This window comes from Electrophorus electricus, chromosome 15 (assembly GCF_041902795.1).
Source record: "Electrophorus electricus isolate QZ-2024a chromosome 15, ASM4190279v1, whole genome shotgun sequence".
NCBI lineage: Eukaryota > Metazoa > Chordata > Actinopteri > Gymnotiformes > Gymnotidae > Electrophorus > Electrophorus electricus.
Window position 1 is genome coordinate 5616611 of NC_137511.1, and position 16476 is coordinate 5633086.

A 16476-nucleotide genomic window follows, 5' to 3' on the forward strand; every position below is an offset into this window, starting at 1 on the left:
ATCTCTATGTAGAGTGCATCTTTTCTTTGATCCAATCAAGGAAAAGGGTGACACGGGCATAAATGCCAGGTTTGTTCTTCTTGCCACATCCGTCACCCCAGCTTACCACTCCGTACACGTAATATGTTTCATTCCGATTACAGACGAGTGGGCCCCCAGAGTCTCCCTATGAAGACAAAGAGCCATTAAAGGTACAGAAACACCGACACACTCTAGTATTATTAATGCCTATATTTCTCACACACACAAACACACACCTGCATGTAAAAGGATTAAAGCAACAATTTTTATATATTACATAAAAACATGCTTTTTATGTAATACATTTATCCTATTGCTACAGTTCTCCCTATATAGATCTCCTGTCCTGCTGCAGAGACACAGAGACGCACCGAGCAGGAGTCCACGCCTCCTTGCATGTATCCCGCGCATAACATGCTCTCGTCCAGCAATTCCCCGTAGACATGGGGCGCCATACAGCGCTCCTGGGAGATAAGCAACACCTTTGCATCTAGCAGCTGTGTGGATCCTTTTATACCTGCGGGAACACACAGAGTGTTAGTCCTAGTAGAGCGGGAGCAGGCGAGGTAAGCGTGCATCAGGGGCGTGGCTGGGTGTGGGGGAAGAGAGTGACATCCTACTGTGCTCAGTGGTCCCGTAGCCTGATATGCTACATTCCATCCCATCAGGTAATGTGTCTTCGGGCAGGCAGGCGGTCTTGACAAACCTGGTCTCCTTGGCACATACCCCGTCCACAGCCTTCAGTTTGAGAAGGGCTGGCATTGGTTTAAACACACACAATGAAATCTGTTGTTCAGTGCAAGACAAGCATTCATCAGCAACAAAAGATGATAAGTCCACGTTGACTATATGGTGTGTCTTGTTTTTTTCTCTTAGATTATCCTCTGGTTGGTTAAGGTAGGCTCTGAGTTCACTTACTTTTGCATCAGATTCTGTTCAATTCAAGGCTTATTGTCTAAACCTAGTTGCTTGTTTGCTGTTAGCTGTCATTTCTCGTTGCAGTTGTAGTTTCGGCTAGGGTTAGGTGTGAATTGGGGGGCGGACTCGGCACTTATTGAACTGTTAAATTAGGAAGACTCCCACCAACACCTGTAGAAGGCTTTGTTGTGCTTTTCACGAACCTAGTATCTTTTCAATCTGCCAGGTGTCTCGCAATTCCTGTCTACATATCCCACAGATCTCCTAGACACCATCATCATCGCAGACGTCACAATCTCAGCAACCTCATTTACTTCCAATGTTCGGCACAGTCACAGATCCTGGTGGCAGGAGGGCTCTGGAATTGCCGATCTGCTGTATAGAAAGCTGACTTCATCTCAGCTATAGTATCCCTCCACTCACCACACTTCCTGGCACTAACAGAGACGTGGATCACCCCTGAGAACTCGGCGACTCCGGCTACCCTGTCCTCTGCCTTTTCGTTCACCCACTCTCCTCATCAATTAATCTTCTGTGCCCTCTCTCCTCTAGACCTTCTCCACTGCCACATCAAAGGACTAAGGACTTCAGAGAAGTGGTGAAGGAAAACTCACCTAGAAACAGACCTCAGCTCATACCAGTCTCTACTTTCCAAGTTCTCACTGGAAGTAACATCTGCAAAGTCATCCTACTACAGAGAAAAATTTGAATCATCAGCATCTGATCCACGCAAGCTCTTCAGTATCTTTTCTTCTCTCCTTAACCCTCCCCCCTCCTCCTTTCTCATCTCTTACTCCTGAGGATTTCATCACCTTCTTTGAGGAGAAACTTGCATCAATCTGACTGATGATTAGATGGTGGAATGAACTTCCGCCTGCTGTCTGGACAGCAGAGTCCCTTGCAGTCTTCAAATGCAGACTGAAGACCCATCTATTTGTGGAATATTTAAATGACAACTGATCCTGCTCCTATGTTGACTAACTGAAACTCTAGTACTTATTGTTGTCTGTTTTTAGATGTATTTTGCACTTCTAGGCCTCAGCAATGATCCCTGTTATTTCAACAGTATTCTAGTTCAGTGGTATCATGGACTCCAACCTACTGTACTGGCAAGGATGTATTCTATGAGTAAATGACAAAGCACTTTTGTCATGTCGCTCTGGATAAGAGTGTCTGCTAAACATCATAAATGTGTGTAGATGCACAGGGTGTCTGCCGCAGTAGACTCCTACAAGAGCATCTCCATTGCCATCTTTGAGTGACAATTTAACATTTGTTGGACTTAAAACATGCATTAAAGCTTAGTGTAGCCTGCTGTTATATTCAAAATGTGGCCATGGGCACGTGTATACATGTGAGGGCAACACAAGGGTTCAATAGTGTGTTAGCAGATGACCTATGTCATTGTACAGGGCTTCATCAGTCTCCGTGTAGTTCTCATGGACAAAGTACTGCTCCACCCCGACAGTTTGGTCTGCTGCCTCATCCTTCTTCAGGTCCACGCCACCAAGAGACACCTGTAGCTCATTCTCGTTGTCACTGAAATAATACATGCAAATGCATACACACGCGTGCACGCAGGACAGCACAAAACGATGAGCACGACCATCATTTCATGTTCGTCATTCAAAGAATTGAGATTTCATCTATTTCTATTCAACAGACTCAGTGTATATTCATAGAAATACCATCTCTAAAACTGCACGGTTTACTATAATTCTACTTTCACTATATGTATCATTACAGTGTAGCAATAGCACCCTCTAGGGGCAACACTTACATACAGTGAGCAGCAGTAAGGACCCAGCAGGAGTCAATGAGGATTCCCCCACAGTTGTGCCTGAACGGGTCAGTGGTGCCTTTAGGGCGTATCTGCAGAGAGGCCTGCCAGGGATGAGCTCCAGGCTTGGCCTTCCTCCCTCCAAAGATCTTACCCAAAGCCCTGCTAGGCTGTGGTATCCCACACACAGAGAAGTCCTTTAGAAGGGCATCGCTGGTTGGTTCAGTATAGTTCTCTCCAGCTGGGAGGGTTTGAGAAGGTGTAAGAAAGGAAAGTGTTTAACAGAAGAAGAGTGTATGGCATGGAGAGGGAAGATGAGGCAGAGGAAGGGTGGGAGGAGCAAGAGCACCTGGCTCAGGGCAGCGGGCCACATTACAGTCGTCCCATTGCAGCTCGCCTTCATTTCTAATGAAGCACCAGGGCTGACTCTCCCCATCTGGGTTTCTGAAACAAGCAATGTCCAGTCCTCTGATTACCTTTATCTAATTCTCTCTCTCTGTGCCTCTCTCATGCTCATACATGTATGGCTGACCTGCAGTAATTATGGGGTCCGATGCCATCTTCTTCTTCTTCAAAATCAGTGTATGGTATGAGGTGAGAATTCCATGGTAAGCATTCCAGACCGTCGACTGTTTCACTTACGAACCCCCTGTATGACTCACCATCCCCCTCATAACAGTCATCAGGCCCTGAGAGCAGAGTGTCCGAAAGCAAGATGTGAGACACCACAGTGCACGGTTACAGCGATGACGAACATTCCTCAGGTGGCAGCGACAGACTGTGGCTGGGGAGCAGCACAGGACACTTTACCAATCTGGCAGAACTTCCCGCTGTAGTTTTCGGGACACACACAGGTGAACTGGGATCTCAAGCGGCCCTTTACACATGTCCCGCCGTTCAAACAGGGGCTTGGGGCGCAGGCAGAGGCTGGCGGGGGAGGGGAAATGTTGTAATTAAACACAAACTACGATCTCCACACCCTTCATGTAGTCCTTACAATACAGGGGAGGAGAGAGGGCAAAAGATTCAACAAGGCATGAATGGCATTTCAGAATATATCCAGATAAAGATAATACAGCTCTAAGTCCTGTAGCTACAGTGCAAGTGGCTGAAGTGAAGACGTAAGCACACACTCACGCGTCCTGCAGCTGGGCGGCCGGTAGGGGGCTTTGCATTTGCACTCATAGAACGGCTCTGTCATAATGCGGACACACTCCCCACGGCCACACTTGACATTCTTACACACTTTCTCGACTGAAAAAGAGAAATAAACTACTGCAGCAATGACCCCTTTTTTTCTTGAAATAAGTAGAATGGTAGCAGTATATTGGCCTCGAACCGTCTTGACACTTTTTGCCCCTGAAGGGCCGAGGGCAGGAACATTTGAAAGTGCCAGCAGCACCAGTCACACACGTGCCATTGTGCTCGCAGGGATTTGGGTCACACTTGTCTAAGAGGAGGCAGAGGTGGAGAGAGAGAGAGAGCGTGAAAAAAAGTTTGGACAACCCTGTTAGGGGAATATGCTGATGCATAAATGTGATTTATATGCTATTGAACACCAGTATCCTAGAGAATTGACTTCAATGTTCTCTGATGAGTGGAAATAATTTAGACATACTTTGCTTAAAAACGTCATTGTTTGATGAAGGAAGTTTATTTCTTTGGATAATTCTTAATTTATTAGGATGGACATCTTAATAAAGCACCCCTCATCATAAACACACCACCACTTGCTTATCTTTCTGAAGAGTGCCATTAATTGTGAAAGGTAACCTACAGTACTATAACAGATGCGATATTTTGGATAACTGAAGGCCTGTTATAAATAACACATTTTTCTGTCCCAATAATTTTCTGATGTACTATGTAAAATATAATTTACCTGACACATCAAAGAGGTCAAATAGCCAGTCAACGGTACTGTCAATATCACCAGCAGACGTTTCCTCAGTGTCATCATCGAAGAAGTCAAATGTTGCTTTTTAAAAAGAGAGAGCCACTAGCAATCATATATTTCAAAAACTAATGTAATATTAGGGAATAAAAATAGAACTGACATAATACTGGGAAAGAAGACAAATTAAAAGTTTTTCCAACCTTGTTTTTAGAAACAGTTTTGACTACCAAGATTATGAAGCTCACCATCAGCTATTCCCATAAGAGTTGAAATAAAGTCCTAAAAGAATAAACATCACTGAAATGTTAAGAGCACTCGCAGTTTCATCAGAAACCAAAGTCAACAACTCTTAGAAGGCAAGGAGGTTTAATTAGGTCTGGAGTCAAATCGATACATCAACCCAAGTGGCCTCAGGACAACAAAATCAATATATTTAACCAGACATACACTGTACCATAGTTAGGGGGACCATATTATGCTTTTCAAATAAAGAAAAAAAGGACACAGTGAACAGGAGGATGGCACTGTGCAGACTGCAGAAAGCAAATATCAACATGAAATCAAAACCTAAAATGTTGGGAATTTGGTTATTTAAAGATGCCAGCCTTTTAGATCCCAATGAATGGCTGATGCCCTGGAAAAATGATGTATGATCACCCTAGTAGTGATAAGTGTGATTGCATTTTTACAACCTATCAAAACCAAGAACTGTATAGAACAATTTCAGCCGTCAACCTGAAGAGTTTAACGCTGTTTCCGTGCCATTGCTCCGCACTTGCCTTCAAAGACTTGGTATGGAGAATTTCGTTTCAACAAAGCCATGGTATTTAATCATTATGTCTTCCGTGTGGCAGAAGGTGCAATTCCAAAGCTTCTACGTACCTCTGATGCTCGTGCAGGCTGGCTAAGGCACTGCAGACTTAGCAACAGCAGGAACAGTGGGAGCATGACACTGGCACCTCTGGACACAGCCCGTTCAACAGAGGAGTCCTCACAGCCTGGAGCAAAGAGGTATACACGCTCATATATGAGCTTGCTCCACTCCAGCTGTCAATCATTAGACCACAGCATTGATTCTACATGCCTTCAGTCTGTCCAACCATATGCATGCATACACAGTATCCACCCCCTTTAGCCACAACTTCCAGCTTTGCTCTACAACATAAGATTTCCACTAGTGGCTTCTCACCTTTGTTTATATGTTTATGTTAATTTAGGCAGTTCATATGTGAATTGTGACATGGGCATTGCAATTCCTTAAGACCAAATGAACTCTGTGGTCCTGCTGGAATAAGCAGGAGGTGAGTTCTGACTTCTTTCTCCACTGGGTCAATGGCAATGTTTACTTTTCACTATGTTTACTTTGAATCACTGCTCTGAACTAATCTCTCTGAAGTCTTACAAATAAACAGATTTTATAAAGTCAGTCAGTCACTTGTATGATTAGTTTTGGTACTGATGGAACACCATCTAGAACCATTGGTAGCAGAGAAGAACAAAGCATTAACATTACATCAGGGCCAACTGAGATCAGTACCGACCGAGGTTCAAAACTAGAGATGGTCCCAAAACTGAAGGGAATGGCTCACTTGACACTGGAGTACAGAAATACATGTTCAATATACAGCATGAGATTACATAGTAGGATCAAATACTCATCTGGAGAGGGGACACATCAAAAAGGCCACAGGGACCTCAGGTGGTACCAATATTTGAAATCTCACTCACTATCGATCAAACACATTAGTGGCTCTAGCTCCTAAAAAACTAATTCACATGTGAGTGGCTCAAAAGACAGAAGGCATTTAAAAAAAGACTGCGAGTCTCCTTTTGGATCTGGGTGGTGATTGTTGGTGTCTGGATTCAGGTGAACTACAAGTCAGACTTGAACTGGATGAAGGGAGTGGGCTGGACCCCTCCAGGCTCGCATAAGGCAGAGTTGGCCCGCAAGGCAGCAGAGCTTGGGCTGGCTGAGGGGCTGGATACTGACCAGGCCATTGCCAAGTACCAACAGCTGATGGTGAGGAAGTATATGCAATCTGTAAAATATATATATGGAAATGTAATCTTGCTTTAAAGTGCATCATTACAAACCTTATTTACACTTGTTACTTCTCATCTCGTCTTGTCTCATCCTGTCTCACCTCATCTCCTGCAGATGCTCCAATGTCAGCAACAGCTGCAGGAGCAGCAGCAGACCTCATCAGAGCAGGTGGAGTCCAGGGAGCAGCTCCAGCAGTCTGTGGTCAATCCAGATGCCATGGAGATCCTCCATGTCAAGAGGAAGACAACCATTCACACTACTTTCAAGCAAGCCAAGACCAAAGTCCATGACACTGCAATCTGGAACATCTCACTCTTCCACTAACCAGTCCATCACCAATCAGTCCTCTGGCAAACAATCCCTTACAAGTCAGTCTGTGGTGAAGCAGTCCACAGAAGCGTCAGCTCAGTGAAAACAAGTCAAGAACAGATAGATCTGCTGAAAACAAACCTACAACAATAGAAGCCAAACACCTACTTTTTTAAAACTTATATAAGGATACTACATAGAGCCTGGTGTTCTCTATCAGAATTTAAATAGAGTGATGGGAGATTGAAGGATATTTATGTGAGCAGAGTGAATGTAATTTGTATGTAATTATGATGGACAAGATAAAGAAGGTAAGAGTAGAGTGCATATTATGAATGTACTTTATTGATGACTATAGAGCATTTAAATTGGGACAACACAAGGAAGTTATTGTTTTGGAGAGTGCGTCATGCATGTGAAAAAGGTGAAACTGATTTCTGTAGATGGAAACTGTCTTTTTAGCTATTAAAAATGAAACCCCTAGCTTCCTGTAGGTTATTTTGAAGACAAACACATCTTATTTTGAAATAACTGAAAATTTTTATTTCATATTAGCTCTGGTCTTTTGCATTGAAAGTCAAACTTGACTAGTTTGTATATTCACAGGTGAACAGCCATGTTGTCAGACTGCCGACTGCAGAAGAGTTATTTTTAAGAGATATTTGATACACTGTGTGCTTGACGGGTTCAGCTTCGAACAGTATGCCAAATGAAAACAGCTATGAGTTCAATCATGGGTACATGTTTGATGTATGCCATATGACCATGAGATCCAAAAATAAAGGTTTTTGTCAAAGCTCTACAGTGCCCTCATGTGTCACTTTTTTTGTGGTGAACTATTGTCACTGACTTTCATACAATCTCTATGTAGAGTGCATCTTTTCTTTGATCCAATCAAGGAAAAGGGTGACACGGGCATAAATGCCAGGTTTGTTCTTCTTGCCACATCCGTCACCCCAGCTTACCACTCCGTACACGTAATATGTTTCATTCCGATTACAGACGAGTGGGCCCCCAGAGTCTCCCTATGAAGACAAAGAGCCATTAAAGGTACAGAAACACCGACACACTCTAGTATTATTAATGCCTATATTTCTCACACACACAAACACACACCTGCATGTAAAAGGATTAAAGCAACAATTTTTATACATTACATAAAAACATGCTTTTTATGTAATACATTTATCCTATTGCTACAGTTCTCCCTATATAGATCTCCTGTCCAGCTGCAGAGACACATAGAGACGCACCGAGCAGGAGTCCACGCCTCCTTGCATGTATCCCGCGCATAACATGCTCTCGTCCAGCAATTCCCCGTAGACATGGGGCGCCATACAGCGCTCCTGGGGGATATGCAACACCTTTGCATCTAGCAGCTGTGTGGATCCTTTTTCACCTGCGGGAACACACAGAGTGTTAGTCTTAGTAGAGCGGGAGCAGGCGAGGTAAGCGTGCATCAGGGGCGTGGCTGGGTGTGGGGGAAGAGTGTGACATCCTACTGTGCTCAGTGGTCCCGTAGCCTGATATGCTACACTCCATCCCATCAGGTAATGTGTCTTCGGGCAGGCAGGCGGTCTTGACGAACCTGGTCTCCTTGGTACATACTCCGTCCACAGCCTTCAGTTTGAGAAGGGCTGGCATTGGTTTAAACACACACAATGAAATCTGTTGTTCAGTGCAAGACAAGCATTCATCAGCAACAAAAGATGATAAGTCCACGTTGACTATATGGTGTGTCTTGTTTTTTTCTCTTAGATTATCCTCTGGTTGGTTAAGGTAGGCTCTGAGTTCACTTACTTTTGCATCAGATTCTGTTCAATTCAAGGCTTATTGTCTAAACCTAGTTGCTTGTTTGCTGTTAGCTGTCATTTCTCGTTGCAGTTGTAGTTTCGGTTAGGGTTAGGTGTGAATTGGGGGGCGGACTTGGCACTTATTGAACTGTTAAATTAGGAAGACTCCCACCAACACCTGTAGAAGGCTTTGTTGTGCTTTTCACGAACCTAGTATCTTTCCAATCTGCAAGGTGTCTCGCAATTCCTGTCTACATATCCCACAGATCTCCTAGACACCATCATCATCGCAGACGTCACAATCTCAGCAACCTCATTTACTTCCAATGTTCGGCACAGTCACAGATCCTGGTGGCAGGAGGGCTCTGGAATTGCCGATCTGCTGTATAGAAAGCTGACTTCATCTCAGCTATAGTATCCCTCCACTCACCACACTTCCTGGCACTAACAGAGACGTGGATCACCCCTGAGAACTCGGCGACTCCGGCTACCCTGTCCTCTGCCTTTTCGTTCACCCACTCTCCTCATCAATTAATCTTCTGTGCCCTCTCTCCTCTAGACCTTCTCCACTGCCACATCAAAGGACTAAGGACTTCAGAGAAGTGGTGAAGGAAAACTCACCTAGAAACAGACCTCAGCTTATACCAGTCTCTACTTTCCAAGTTCTCACTGGAAGTAACATCTGCAAAGCCATCCTACTACAGAGAAAAATTTGAATCATCAGCATCTGATCCACGCAAGCTCTTCAGTATCTTTTCTTCTCTCCTTAACCCTCCCCCCTCCTCCTTTCTCATCTCTTACTCCTGAGGATTTCATCACCTTCTTTGAGGAGAAACTTGCATCAATCTGATTGATGATTAGATGGTGGAATGAACTTCCGCCTGCTGTCTGGACAGCAGAGTCCCTTGCAGTCTTCAAATGCAGACTGAAGACCCATCTATTTGTGGAATATTTAAATGACAACTGATCCTGCTCCTATGTTGACTAACTGAAACTCTAGTACTTATTGTTGTCTGTTTTTAGATGTATTTTGCACTTCTAGGCCTCAGCAATGATCCCTGTTATTTCAACAGTATTCTAGTTCAGTGGTATCATGGACTCCAACCTACTGTACTGGCAAGGATGTATTCTATGAGTAAATGACAAAGCACTTTTGTCATGTCGCTCTGGATAAGAGTGTCTGCTAAACATCATAAATGTACAGTGTGTAGATGCACAGGGTCTCTGCCGCAGTAGACTCCTACAAGAGCATCTCCATTGCCATCTTTGAGTGACAATTTAACATTTCTGTTGGACTTAAAACATGCATTAAAGCTTAGTGTAGCCTGCTGTTATATTTAAAATGTGGCCATGGGCACGTGTATACATGTGAGGGCAACACAAGGGTTCAATAGTGTGTTAGCAGATGACCTATGTCATTGTACAGGGCTTCATCAGTCTCCGTGTAGTTCTCATGGACAAAGTACTGCTCCACCCCGACAGTTTGGTCTGCTGCCTCATCCTTCTTCAGGTCCACGCCACCAAGAGACACCTGTAGCTCATTCTCGTTGTCACTGAAATAATACATGCAAATTCATACACACGTGCACGCAGGACAACACAAAACGATGAGCACGACCATCATTTCATGTTCGTCATTCAAATAATTGAGATTTCATCTCTATTTCTATTCAACAGACTCAATGTATATTCAGAGAAATACCATCTCTAAAACTGCACGGTTTACTATAATTCCACTTTCACTATATGTATCATTACAGTGTAGCAATAGCACCCTCTAGGGGCAACACTTACATACAGTGAGCAGCAGTAAGGACCCAGCAGGAGTCAATGAGGATTCCCCCACAGTTGTGCCTGAACGGGTCAGTGGTGCCTTTAGAGCGTATCTGCAGAGAGGCCTGCCAGGGATGGGCTCCAGGCTTGGCCTTCCTCCCTCCAAAGATCTTACCCAAAGCCCTGCTAGGCTGTGGTATCCCACACACAGAGAAGTCCTTTAGAAGGGCATCGCTGGTTGGTTCAGTATAGTTCTCTCCAGCTGGGAGGGTTTGAGAAGGTGTAAGAAAGGAAAGTGTTTAACAGAAGAAGAGTGTATGGCATGGAGAGGGAAGATGAGGCAGAGGAAGGGTGGGAGGAGCAAGAGCACCTGGCTCAGGGCAGCGGGCCACATTACAGTCGTCCCATTGCAGCTCGCCTTCATTTCTAATGAAGCACCAGGGCTGACTCTCCCCATCTGGGTTTCTGAAACAAGCAATGTCCAGTCCTCTGATTACCTTTATCTAATTCTCTCTCTCTGTGCCTCTCTCATGCTCATACATGTATGGCTGACCTGCAGTAATTATGGGGTCCGATGCCATCTTCTTCTTCTTCAAAATCAGTGTATGGTATGAGGTGAGAATTCCATGGTAAGCATTCCAGACCGTCGACTGTTTCACTTACGAACCCCCTGTATGACTCACCATCCCCCTCATAACAGTCATCAGGCCCTGAGAGCAGAGTGTCCGAAAGCAAGATGTGAGACACCACAGTGCACGGTTACAGCGATGACGAACATTCCTCAGGTGGCAGCGACAGACTGTGGCTGGGGAGCAGCACAGGACACTTTACCAATCTGGCAGAACTTTCCGCTGTAGTTGTTAGGACACACGCAGGTGAATCGGCTTCTCAAGCGGCCCTTTACACATGTCCCGCCGTTCATACAGGGGCTTGGGGCGCAGGCAGAGGCTGGCGGGGGTGGGGAAACGGTGTAATTAAACACAAACTACGATCTCCACACCCTTCATGTAGTCCTTACAATACAGGGGAGAAGAGAGGGCAAAAGATTCAACAAGGCATGAATGGCATTTCAGAATATATCCAGATAAAGATAATGCAGCTCTAAGTCCTGTAGCTACAGTGCAAGTGGCTGAAGTGAAGACGTAGGCACACACTCACGCGTCCTGCAGCTGGGCGGCCGGTAGGGGGCTTTGCATTTGCACTCATAGAACGGCTCTGTCATAATGCGGACACACTCCCCACGGCCACACGTGACATTCTTACACACTTTCTCAACTGAAAAAGAGAAATAAACTACTGCAGCAATGACCCCCTTTTTTTTTTTAAATAAGTAGAATGGTAACAGTATATTGGCCTCGAACCGTCTTGACACTTTTTGCCCCTGAAGGGCCGAGGGCAGGAGCATTTGAAAGAGCCAGCAACACCAGTCTCACACGTGCCGTTGTGCTCGCAGGGATTTGGGTCACACTTGTCTAAGAGGAGGCAGAGATGGAGAGAGAGAGAAAGAAAGAGAGAACAGGGTAATGTGTGTAGTGAGAGCAACAATACAAGGTCATCCTGAGATTAGTTTGCTAAGCAGGCAAATCAGACAAATATGTAAATAATACAGGGTATACAATTTTGATATGGTTCAATCTTGTCCCCTCTAAAAAAGTCTGGATACCCCTGTTAGGGGTCAATTATATGCTAGTGAACACTGATCCTAGAGTGAAAATAATTGAGACACACTTTGCAAAAGTCATTGTTTGATGAAGGAGGTTTATTTCTTTGGATAATTATTTTATTGGGGTGTTCTATTAAAGGCTTAGCCCCACTTAATGGGTCTCCCTCAAGGAGTCACACATTTTGCAGTAGCTGTGACAATGTTTGTGAATTCAAATGAAAATAAAATGTTAATCTCTTTAAAATTGACGGAAAAAGACGTGGCTCCGGAAATTCCAGAAAGTTGTCGAGTCACGTCACTGGTGGGCAACAGTGAACAACGCCGCAATCGAACACCATTATGACTTGGACTGCGAAATTTCCAGTGCTGGTTCTTCCATTTTTCGAATTTGATGCAGATTATGACTCTGCAGTGACAGTGGGGGTGAACGTATATCATAACAGTGAAATTCAACCATTTAGATTTGAGCCCGAGTGTACTTTGTTTTTTCACTTAGATTATCCTCTGGTTGGTTATGTTAAGCTCCGAGTTCACTTATTTTTGCCTCAGATTCTGTTAAATCCAAGGCTTGTTGTCTGAACCTAGCTGTTAGTTGCTTGTTAACTGTAATGTAGTCTACTAATAATTATTTATAGCAGGATCGTTAGCTACTGGCTATATTTCTCACTTTACTAGCTTGTCATGTAGCCTAGGTTGTCTATCTTAGCTAGTTAACTAGTTAGTAATGCTACCTTTCGCTAATGACCAACGTATATGCTTTTGTGGTCTAGTATGTTTTTGGTGGGTTAACCATATATGTGTAGGTTATATGTCTAGCATTATCATAATCTGTTTTGGGTGGTTGGCTTGAGTGAATTTCTAGTGCCAACTTCGTACACTGAGAAAAAAAACTGGTAAAGCCACTATTGTTTAAAGAGGTGGATCGTCATTGGAAACATTGTTAACCTAGCTTGCTAGCAACATTATAAAATTTCGCACTGAACTACTAATGAAAATAGCTATTGCTAGCTAAACGCAAATGTTCCGTTATCATTATTTTAAAGGCATTCAACAGTGATTCACATTCATAAGATACTCCATAAAGCTCCATAATGCAACTACAGGGTGGAGATTTAACCTAGTATGACACCAAGTTTAGAAAGTCAGTCAGTTAGCTACTAAGCTAGTTAACTAGCGAACCGTTAGCTAATGTCAATTAAAATAAGACAAGGAATTGCACTTGCCCCGTTTACTTCCATGCACACAGAGGCTCTGGAACACCTATCTTTAATTTCTTTACATGCCCATATGCTTAGAAAAGCAGAAGCAGCAGAGGTAACATCAAGTCGTCGTGTGAGCCCGGCCTTTCACATCCCGTATCTGTGGTCTTTAGGCGCGAAACGAACACTAACGGAATAAGAGGACGGACCTTTCCAATGTGCACTTTCAAAGTTTGCAAATTTTGTTAAATTTTTAAAATATATATTTTGGGATCTTTGCGCTGTTTGTGTACTGTACATTGAATTATTGCAGCCAAAGAAAACACTTTTTATTTGTCAGTTTCCATTTTACCTAATCTACAGTTCAACTGCGTTGCCCTGTTGTCCACCATTTACGTCACACGTACAACATTTACGACAGATCCCGAAGATAACAGAAACTGATAGGGGAATCTGATAGTGGAAACTCAGCTTTTGCTGTATTTGTGTTCGACACTTTCATATTAGCTGGTGCTTAACCTTCCATTCTTTTTATTAGGATCGACATATTAATAAATCGCCGATCACCACAAACACCACGACTTGCTTATCTTTCTGAAGAGTGCCATTAATTGTGAAAGGTAGCATACAGTACTATATAGCATGAGATATTGTGGATAACTGAAGGTCCGTTAGAAATAATAACTTTTTCTGTCCCAGTAATTTTCTGCTGTACCATGTATCATATTTTACCTGACACATCAAAGAGCTCAAATAGCCAGTCAATGGTACTGTCAATATCATCAGACGTTTCCTCAGTGTCATCAAAGAAGTAGTCAATTATTGCTTTAAAAAAACAAAACAAAACAAAGCAGCTAGCAATCATATATTTCAAAATATAAACATATCAGAAAACGGAATAAATCAGAACAATTTGAGCTCACTAACAATACTGAGCAAAACATTGTTTGATGAAGGAAGTTTATTTCTTTGGATAATTCTTAATTTATTAGGATGGACATCTTAAAGCACCCCTCATCACAAACACACCACCACTTGCTTATCTTTCTGAAGAGTGCCATTAATTGTGAAAGGTAACCTACAGTACTATAACAGATGCGATATTGTGGACAACTGAAGGACTGTTAAGCAATAACTAATGTTTCTGTCCCAATAATTTTCTGATGTACTATGTAAAATATAATTTACCTGACACATCAAAGAGGTCAAATAGCCAGTCAACGGTACTGTCAATAACACCAGCAGACGTTTCCTCAGTGTCATCATCGAAGAAGTCAAATGTTGCTTTTTAAAAAGAGAGAGCCACTAGCAATCATATATTTCAAAAACTAATGTAATATTAGGGAAGAAAAATAGAACTGACATAATACTGGGAAAGAAGACAAATTAAAAGTTTTTCCAACCTTGTTTTTAGAAACAGTATTGACTACCAAGATTATGAAGCTCACCATCAGCTATTCCCATAAGAGTTGAAATAAAGTCCTAAAAGAATAAACATCACTGAAATGTTAAGAGCACTCGCAGTTTCATCAGAAACCAAAGTCAACAACTCTTAGAAGGCAAGGAGGTTTAATTAGGTCTGGAGTCAAATCGATACATCAACCCAAGTGGCCTCAGGACAACAAAATCAATATATTTAACCAGACATACACTGTACCATAGTTAGGGGGACCATATTATGCTTTTCAAATAAAGAAAAAAAGGACACAGTGAACAGGAGGATGGCACTGTGCAGACTGCAGAAAGCAAATATCAACATGAAATCAAAACCTAAAATGTTGGGAATTTGGTTATTTAAAGATGCCAGCCTTTTAGATCCCAATGAATGGCTGATGCCCTGGAAAAATGATGTATGATCACCCTAGTAGTGATAAGTGTGATTGCATTTTTACAACCTTTCAAAACCCAAGAAATTTACAGAACAATTTCAGCCTTCAACCCGAAGAGTTTAACACTGTTTCTGTGGCCTTGCTCCACACTTGCCTTCAAAGACTTGGAGAATTTTGTTTCAACAAAGCCATGGTATATAATAATTGTGTCTTCTGCATGGCAGAAGGAGCCGTTCCAAAGCTTCTACGTACCTCTGATGCTCGTGCAGGCTGGCTAAGGCACTGCAGACTTAGCAACAGCAGAAACAGTGGGAGCATGACACTGGCACCTCTGGACACAACCCGTTCAGCAGAGGAGTCCTCACAGCCTGGAGCAAAGAGGTATACACGCTCATATATGGGCTTGCTCCACTCCAGCTGTCAATCATTAGACCACAGCATTGATTCTACATGCCTTCAGTCTGTCCAACCATATGCATGCATACACAGTATCCACCCCCTTTAGCCACGACTTCCAGCTTTGCTCTACAACATAGATTTCCACTAGTGGCTTCTCAACTTTGTTTATATGTTTATGTTAATTTAGGCAGTTCATATGTGAATTGTGACATGGGCATTGCAATTCCTTAAGACCAAATGAACTCTGTGGTCCTGCTGGAATAAGCAGGAGGTGAGTTCTGACTTCTTTCTCCACTGGGTCAATGGCAATGTTTACTTTTCACTATGTTTACTTTGGATCATTGCAAACAGATTTACAATCAGTCACTTGTATGATCAGTTTTGGTACTGATGGGAAACTATCTAGAACCATTGGAAGCAGAGAAGAACAAAGCATTAACATTAAATCAGTACCAAAGTGTTCAATGCCTGTGAATTATAAACAGTACTGCTCAACATGATCTGTTCATGAGAGCGCAGAGACCTCAAACTGTAAGGGAATGGCTCACTTGACACTGGAGTACAGAAATACATGTTCAATACACAGCATGAGATTACATCGTAGGATCAAATACTCATCTGGAGAGGGGACACATCAAAAAGGCAACAGGGACCTCAATAGTACCAAAATTTGAACTCTCACTTGCTATCGATTAAACACATTGGTGGCTCTAGCTCCTAAAAAACTCATTCACATGCGAGTAGCTCAAAAGACAGAATGCATTTAAAAAAAGACTACGATTCTCCTTTTGGATCTGGGTGGTGATTGTTGGTGTCTGGATGCAGGTGAACTACAAGTCAGACTTAAACTG

At 43.0% G+C, this 16476-nt stretch overlaps 3 protein-coding genes across 3 annotated transcripts; 1 reads left to right on the forward strand and 2 right to left on the reverse strand.

The window, feature by feature from the left end:
* Positions 1-5919, reverse strand: LOC113586609 (factor VII-activating protease-like). The gene is made up of 13 exons (XM_081697147.1): positions 5499-5919; positions 4862-4895; positions 4602-4697; positions 4059-4169; positions 3857-3973; positions 3530-3646; positions 3252-3408; positions 3069-3163; positions 2720-2960; positions 2336-2478; positions 642-776; positions 393-538; positions 1-166 (listed from the first exon to the last, which is right to left on the reverse strand). The coding sequence occupies exons 1-13, from the start codon at positions 5562-5564 to the stop codon at positions 5-7; spliced, it is 1620 nt and encodes a 539-aa protein (XP_081553273.1). The 5' UTR covers positions 5565-5919; the 3' UTR covers positions 1-4.
* Positions 5920-6501: 582 nt separating this feature from the next.
* LOC145651270 (nebulin-related-anchoring protein-like) lies at positions 6502-7769 on the forward strand. Its single transcript, XM_081697151.1, has 2 exons — positions 6502-6636; positions 6775-7769. The coding sequence occupies exons 1-2, from the start codon at positions 6511-6513 to the stop codon at positions 6982-6984; spliced, it is 336 nt and encodes a 111-aa protein (XP_081553277.1). The 5' UTR covers positions 6502-6510; the 3' UTR covers positions 6985-7769.
* Positions 7487-15707, reverse strand: LOC118242417 (factor VII-activating protease-like). The gene is made up of 14 exons (XM_081697146.1): positions 15479-15707; positions 14846-14879; positions 14586-14681; positions 14130-14222; positions 11897-12007; positions 11694-11810; positions 11367-11483; positions 11089-11245; positions 10906-11000; positions 10557-10797; positions 10173-10315; positions 8472-8606; positions 8223-8368; positions 7487-7994 (listed from the first exon to the last, which is right to left on the reverse strand). The coding sequence occupies exons 1-14, from the start codon at positions 15542-15544 to the stop codon at positions 7833-7835; spliced, it is 1713 nt and encodes a 570-aa protein (XP_081553272.1). The 5' UTR covers positions 15545-15707; the 3' UTR covers positions 7487-7832.
* Between the last annotated feature and the right edge of the window lie 769 nt (positions 15708-16476).